This window comes from Poecilia reticulata, linkage group LG19, assembly GCF_000633615.1.
Source record: "Poecilia reticulata strain Guanapo linkage group LG19, Guppy_female_1.0+MT, whole genome shotgun sequence".
Taxonomy (NCBI): Eukaryota; Metazoa; Chordata; class Actinopteri; order Cyprinodontiformes; family Poeciliidae; genus Poecilia; species Poecilia reticulata.
In genome coordinates this window covers 1,234,387-1,242,126 of record NC_024349.1, presented here as the reverse complement: position 1 = coordinate 1,242,126, position 7,740 = coordinate 1,234,387, and the positions used below count along the sequence as shown (strand labels likewise).

The following is a 7,740-nucleotide window of genomic DNA, read 5'->3' as shown; positions in this document are numbered from 1 at the left end:
TAAAAATATTTTAAAAATAGTTGCAAGTATTTTTATTGCATGAAACTTTTTCTATTTGTCTTAATAGGTGAACTCTACATATAAATTGAACATTTATTCATTTTACACATTTGCAGCCCCCCCTGCGTCTATTTGTCACATCAATACTGTTCCGGGTCAATTTGACCCGGAACAGTATGTGTGTCTCAAATTCAATTATAAAGGTCACCCTTTGAAAAAAAAAAAGAAATGTAATATAAAACAATTTACCAAAGATCACTTTCCAGGAAATTATAGTTTTTTTGTGTCTAGGTTTTTTTCAGTGGACATAAAAAATGTAAATCCCATTTTTTATGTCCAAATGAATAATTGAGTAAGTTGTCGTCATTAATCCTTAATTTCTGAGAAATAAAAAACATAATTGCACAAATTTTGATTGAGATGTTTAGTATTAGAGTTAATAATCAGATAAAAAAATGTTTTGGAGGAATTTTTTGGTTCCTGACACTATAGCATGATAAAACTCTCCCCGGGTCAAATTGACCCACGAACATTATTGCTGTACCTCAGAAACGAACATAACAGGAGGGTTAAGTAGAAATGTTGGTATTTTAAAGACCAAAATGACAGTAAATCATTTAAGTAACAAAAAGTAACAAAATCAGGCAAAAGAAATTTTTTCAGTTTCTTTCAAAATAAAACTTGTGAAACTTTAACAGAATCTGCAGCTGTGAGTCTGAGTCTGAGTAGAGATACTTCAGGATAAAACATAAAGAACAGCGTAATAAAAACACATTTCTTCCTCATGTAAATGTAACTACCGGCCCCGTGAAGTGGGCGCCGGGCGCCATCACGGCGCGTCGCTGCTACTCACATGGCTCGCTCGATGAGCCGCTGCTGCTCTGCTCCCTCCTTCCTGGCGTCCAGGAAGCGGCCTCTGACGGCCAGAGCGGCGCTGGCCTGCAGCGAGTTGAGCTGAACGATGGCGAGGGAGAGGGAGGACAGGGCCGCCGAGCTGAGGAAGACGAGGAGGAGGAAGAGGAGGATCACAGCGTTTCACAGCAAACACACTCCAGCCTCTTTGCTTCTGACGGCGGAGCGTTGACCTTCAGCTCCGGCTGAGCGCTTCATTCACGCCGCAGCTCAACGTTAGCATGAATGGAGAATCGCTCCGGAGCCGAGCAGGAAGCGCCCGTTTCCTAGCAACAGAGCGCAGCTCCACATGCAACAAACCGCAGCTCGGTTTTCAGAATGAAGGCAGAATAACGACAGAGTAAAGGGAAAACAATTAAAGATGGAATTACAAGAAAAATGTTGTAATTATATGAGAATAAACTTCAAATAATATTTCAATAAAGTCGTTGAACTACGAGAATAAAGTAATATTTTCAGAATAAAGTTGTAATTTTATGTCAGCATTCTCAAAATGTCTCTTTTTAAAAAACATTTTCTCAGCGTGTCGCCAGCAGTCCGTCGTATCGACGCTCACCTGTCGTCGGTCACCTCTCTCTCTGCAGTGAACACCCGGAGCAGAGCCCGACCGTTCCTCCGGTACCGGACCTGCAGCTGCACGGCGACATGGCCGCCAGAAGCCGGCGACGCCACTGCAGCACCAACAGGAGCACAAACAGGTTAGAATTATCAAAGTATACGGCTGAACCAATAATTAATAATAATTATTGTTATTAATCTGATCTCCTGGGGTTCAGCAGATCAGGGGTAGCCCCGCCCACAGCCCGCTCCCCTACTAGCCCCGCCCACAGCCCGCTCCCCTGCTAGCCCCGCCCACAACCCGCTCCCCTGCTAGCCCCGCCCCCTGCTAGCCCCTCCCACAGCCCGCTCCCCTATTAGCTCCAGTTTGATGCATGTTTGACAGATAAATTGATTTTGTTGTGACGCTGCAGAAACCAGTGAAATTAAACTAACTTTTCCATAAACTGCGCTTCATCCTGTCTGACATTTGACTGATTCCCTGCAGTTTTTGCCTGAACTTTGACCTCGTTCTAGGGCAGCAGAGTCAGATGGACAGATGAAACACCTCCTCTGCAGCCAAGTGGCATTAATCACAGGGTCCACTTTCTTACTTCTCCTTTGGAAGCTGCTGCCTCCTCTACATGAACGAACCTCGTCTGTCGCCTCTCAGCGCTGTTGCCACGGGTTTCAACGTGAGAATTAAAGTGTTATTTTGCTGGCAACAACAGAAATGTTCCACATCTTGAAGTCTTCTGGCAGCTCACGCCTCTACGCGTTCGCAGTTCAGCTTCAGCTGCAGCTCAAAGTGAATGAAAGCTTTTTTTTTCTCACCCTCTGTGTGTTCATGAGCTCCAAACTGCATGGTGACCTCAGTGTCAGTGTTCACATTCCCCACCTCTCTGGTCCCTTTGTGTCCCACCTCCCTCTCTCCTTTCAGCCGCCTGCAGCAAACAGAACATGAGTCAGTGCCGTGGGCTTTATTATTACTGCAATTTGAAGGTTTTGAAATCTTTTCCGATGACAGGGATCCATGAATCATGTTGTGTGCTCTGTGGTTATTACAGCTCTTACAGAGATTTGGGCACCAGGAGCGTTACGGCGCAGTGTGTAGCTACGGTCCTGTTTTCAATGATCTCTTCAAACTCTGAGTGCAGCTGGTTGGGACTGGCTATTACCACCTGGAGACGAGACAAACGGACACAATGAGTCAGGCTCTCAGCCTTCAACGTGAAAACCTAAATAGTTTCAGTGAAACTATTTAAGCTTCATTGTCTGAATTTGTTGGAATTTGTGAATTAGCTAGTCCATAATTAGCTATAATGCTGTCGGACAGCAGCATGTTGAGCACCAGTAATGTAAACGGCACAATGTAAGCTAACCTAGCTACAATGCTATCAACAGCATGCAGAGCATCACCGACTTATTCAACAAGCTAAAATGCTGATTATACCTAGAATGCCATGATTAGCGTTTGGTTTATCTCTACTAGCATGTAGCCGTCCAACAACATACTTCATGGAAACAGCGACGTGTAAGATAAAATTTGCTAAAACGCTAAGGCTAGCTAACATACTGTCAATGAGGTCACACAGTTTCTTACTTTCCCTCCAGTTCGATCCGCCAGTCTTCCCAGTTCATCCAGCCGGCAGTCCGTTCCTTCTATGGACAGCACGGACACGGTGACCCTGAGGGAGCAACGATAATCCATCAGCCACTGCAGGTGTCACTGGTACCAACCGGCCATGAGACACCAGGTCCATGCCTACTGGCTGTTTCTGAGGAAACCAGGGGACAAAATGTCTTTTTCTACCATATCAAACGTAAATGACTGGAGTTTACTTAAAGCTACTTGTAAAATCGAGCCTTCAGACAGATAGCAGGCAGATGTGGCAGGATTTAAACTGGAACATACCAATCTAATATGGTGAAAAGCTCAAAATGTCTACTTTACATTATCCTGTCACTATAATTACATTGATTTTGGACTTTTGGTTTTTGAAATTGTAAAAGAAAAACTAATTAAACTAGTAATTAATCTGTGCATTAGAAAATTCAACTTCAGCTGCAGGTGTGGTGGACGGGTCAAATTTGGTCCTGGGTTTGAATCCTGCCTGGTTGCATGTTCCTCCAGTGAATGATTGTCTTGATTTGCGTTAAGAGATCATTATTAGATATTGATTTCTCAGGCAGCGTCACCGACCCCTGGGCGGCGGCGAACTCCCCCAGGTTCTGGTAGAAGATGGTGGATGACAGCAGAGCGCGAGCGTCGTTGTCCTCGTCTTCCAGATTCCCTAGTTTTGCGTTGGCTTTTCCATCTGTACAGATAATCACCTTCAAGATCAGCAGGAATAACAAATCAATATTTTATACTTAGAGAAAAATAAACAGCACTGAGATAAATCTGACAATATTTGTTTCTGTTTTGAGACATTGAGATGAGATTCCAGGGAGACGAGCTTCATATGTAAAAAACACAAATAATGTCTCCTTTTTTAATGTTTTTATTTTATTATTTTATAGAAAGTCATGCCATAAACAAAAACAAAAACAACCTTTCTACTCAGAAATGCACTCATTCATTACATTTAGCTGAACACAGCAACAGCTTTAGACAGAAAATCTCATTTATTTCTGTTGCTGGAAATGAACTAAAAACATTTTAAACACAAGTGAGATCAAAAATAATTATTTACTGTAAACATTAAGATAGATGTCATACTAATGTTTCGTTTAATTAAAAATATTCATTATTTAATTTATTTTTGTGGAGGTAAAGCAGAAATAAAATCACAATATTATTGATTTATGCATTTTTAATTGGAGGAAAAAACAACTTTTACCATTTAGATTTTATTTCCTGGTGTGAAAAGTTTGTTTTTTTACTGGTTTATGGTGTCTGTTAATGGAATTAGAGGCCAGAAAATCATTTTGTTTTGTCTGCGGTTTTACAGCAGGAGGGACTGGTGCGCTTCACAACATAGATTACATCATCAGAAATGAACATCAAGCGAAAATCTCAAAAACCAGCCAGGAAATTCAAGTTTGGACACAAATTGGTTCCTGAATTTGTCCAACATAACATAAAGCCAAAGTGGCTTAAGGACACAGCGTCCATGTTTCGCTTTGAAACTAAATCTGAGCTCAGACTGCAAACCCGACCCGTTGAAACCAAAATATCAGCAAACTGTGAGGAACCGGTGAACGAAACCAAGTCACGCCGTTTAAAAGGCAAATTCATTAACGTCTGAATATGAAGAAAGTTGGAATCATTCTGGTATTTAGCAAACAGAAACAGTTGTCAGGTAAATGACTTAAACAGGAAGTGACCCGCCTCACCTTTGACCCCGGCAGCCTGGAGGCCATTGAAACAGCGACCAGAGCAGCTGGACCCAGAGCCGTTTCTCCATTTGCTGATAATCTAAAGACAGAATAAAAACCAAAAGACATAAACATGGATGCCCGCCTGCTGTAAACGAACCTGCAGCTGGTGCTCACCCTGAAATGTGTCTCTCTAAGTAATCTTTGGTCTGTGACAGTGGAAGCGGCACGGGCAGAGCGGCCGCAGCGCCCATCAGGAAGTGCTGGTCGTTCAGCTCGGCGCCGCTGAGATGATGCAGCTGGAAGCTGCTGCATTCGTACACGGTGACCTGACGAGACCGAAGGGAGACGAACAACACGGGGCGTCGATTTAAAGTCACACAGACAAAACCAGCAAAACAATCCGACTTATTTAGCCTTTAGCAACATAAAAAGACAGTTAGCTAGCCAGGTATTAAGCTCCATGCTAATGTGTTAGCTCGAAACTAATTATTTAGTTTACTAACTAATAAATATTTAACTGGCTAATTAAAAAGTGAGATAGTAAATATTCAGCTTCCTAATTAAATATATAGTTTGTATCCCAATTAACAATTATATTTATCTAATTAATACTAATTAGCCAAATATTTAGTTGGCTAATTTAATAAATTGTTTGTTGCTAAATATTTAGCCTTCTAATTAATTTTTTACAACTAAATATATAGCTCTAAACTAAATATTTCGCTTGAACGTGTCACATTTATAAATGTATGAATAAGATGTTAAACATGTAACTTTGCAAAATGAACTCTAAAAAAACATCAAAATTTTTTTTGTTAATTTTTGACTATAAATGTACAAATGGCACCGAGTAAAATAAATGTTGTCAGTAATAATATGTGATTCATCCATCCACACTATTGAGATAAAAGTACCTGGAAGTTGAAAGTGATGAGTCCAACTCGGACCTCGGGCCGCCGGTCGCTCAGCTCCCGAACACACTGCAGCACAGCTTCTTGGACAAACTGCAGAAATTCACAATGAAACCAGTTTGTAACTTTTCTGGATTTTTTTGTTGTTGTCGGAAACTAGAAGACAACTCACCTCGAGTCTGGTTCTGTGGATGTTCTGGCCCGGTTCCGACACCTTAAATAAAGCAGAGACGCTGTTTATTTCTGAAAGCGGCAGAGAGCGAAGTGGCAGAGAGTGAAGCGGCAGAGAGCGAAGCGAAGCGGCAGAGAGCGAAGCGGCAGAGAGCGACGCGGCGCTCCGGGTTTCCCACCGTGGAGGTGATGCTCATGGAGCCGGACGCGTCGATGCAGAACAGCAGCAGCGAGTCGGCGGTGGACTGTGGCTGATCTCCAGGGGTCAGCAGAAACAAATCATCTTTCTGCACACTTACAGGACCTCTGGGCGGTCTAGTTAAATCCTCACGCTGACAAAAGTAGCACACATTAACCTGCAGGGAAAACAGGAAGGTCCATTCAATCTGATTCCACAAATACTGTCTCCATGTATTTATAGGCCACACTGCAAATATTACCAAATATTTTGGTCTAGATTCTGCTGCAAATATCTTAGAAACTTTTCCTCCAGACCCAGCAGCTTGTTTTAGATGAACCAATTGATGGAACACATTCTTCTACACATTACGAAGTTATTTACTAACAACAAGCTGATATATCTGGCTGAGAAATTACCTGTAAGTTAGTTTTATTGTCTTATTTCAATATATTTGCATTTGAAACTACCAAAAAGACTTGGTAAGATTTTGTGTTTTTGCAGTGTGGAGTGTTCAAGGTCATTTATGGAGTTAGCTTTTGCATTTTGGCAGCATTGAAATGATTTTAGTCAAAAATATTGCAGAGAAAATGTGTCACAATTTGCACAGAAAGATATAAATAACATCCTTAACCAATTTACGGAGTTTATCTGCAAAAGGTTAATTTGTAGGTTATTTGATGTGGATACCTGGTTTTTGGCCTGGCTGTCCAGAACCGACCCACACTCTGAGCACATTATGGGATTCCCAGGACTGGGAACCTCTGGGAAAAACAGGGAACATCATCAGAGAAAAAAAACCAGCCCAGATGAGAAACGCTGATAAAACTGACCAACCTCTTTCCTCTGACAGCAACTTCCCTAAACTGATGAGAACAATGTTGGGATTTCCAGGCAGAGGGCCCTTATCTGTTCCAGAAGACAGGAAAAACATTAGTGAAGGGTCGGTTCGAGAACGTTCTTCGAAGTGAACGACGGGAGCAGATCAGCATTGTCAGATCTGTCATTAGCACGTGCTTTAATCAGCAACATTTTCATGACGTGGATCGTCACAAACTTTGTTATTAACAGCCGTAAGACATCCTGACTTAGCGGTTAGCTAGTCAGGCATCAATACGGGACGTTTATTGTATTTGACTGCAGCTAAAGCTAACCCTGCTTTAAATACACGTTGAAACCACGACAATGCACGTATATCCATCTAGATATCATTAAAAACGGTGTACTGACTTATTTTTTGTCAAACTTTGTCGCGTAGCTCCTCCAAATATCGCGGAACTCTTAATGCGCATGCGCACGCATGCGTATTCACTGCATGTGTGCTATTCTGATTGCGCGTGCCGATCTGACAAAACACCGGCTGTCTGAAAGAGTCGAAATTCCCATCAGTAAAAAACACGCATGGGAATCTGCACCTCCTGTCCTTTAACACCTGGACCGTCCAGGCTGGACGTTTTCATACCTTTACCTGCAGGCGGCGGAGGTTTGGATGAGGGAGGCGGCGGCGTCTGAGGCGGAGCGGCAGGTGAGGATAAAACCATCATGTACTCTGGGCTTGGAGGCATAAATGAAGGTCTTGGAGGAAGCGGTGGAGCTAATGTTTGGAACCCATAAGTATCAGTTTGCAGTTTGTTTTTTTTACATTAAAAGTGCAAAAATGCAGATTTTCAAACGTTTCTTACCGGATCCAAGCGCGGCTCCTCTATC

At 42.3% G+C, this 7,740-nt stretch overlaps 1 protein-coding gene across 1 annotated transcript in view; it reads right to left on the bottom strand.

Moving 5' to 3' along the window:
- The window catches only part of LOC103481150 (circularly permutated Ras protein 1-like), a 12,998-nt gene that overhangs the window by 1,509 nt on the left and 3,749 nt on the right, over positions 1-7,740 (bottom strand). Inside the window, exons 5-19 of the mRNA XM_017310681.1 lie at positions 7,716-7,735; positions 7,502-7,627; positions 6,871-6,942; positions 6,724-6,797; positions 6,035-6,211; positions 5,857-5,898; positions 5,688-5,777; positions 4,948-5,099; positions 4,789-4,870; positions 3,653-3,783; positions 3,053-3,137; positions 2,524-2,630; positions 2,284-2,393; positions 1,469-1,583; positions 854-994 (exon numbers count right to left, since the gene is read on the bottom strand). Coding sequence (XP_017166170.1) covers positions 854-994; positions 1,469-1,583; positions 2,284-2,393; positions 2,524-2,630; positions 3,053-3,137; positions 3,653-3,783; positions 4,789-4,870; positions 4,948-5,099; positions 5,688-5,777; positions 5,857-5,898; positions 6,035-6,211; positions 6,724-6,797; positions 6,871-6,942; positions 7,502-7,627; positions 7,716-7,735 — 1,524 coding nt within the window. The remainder of the gene's footprint in view (positions 1-853; positions 995-1,468; positions 1,584-2,283; positions 2,394-2,523; positions 2,631-3,052; positions 3,138-3,652; positions 3,784-4,788; positions 4,871-4,947; positions 5,100-5,687; positions 5,778-5,856; positions 5,899-6,034; positions 6,212-6,723; positions 6,798-6,870; positions 6,943-7,501; positions 7,628-7,715; positions 7,736-7,740) is intronic.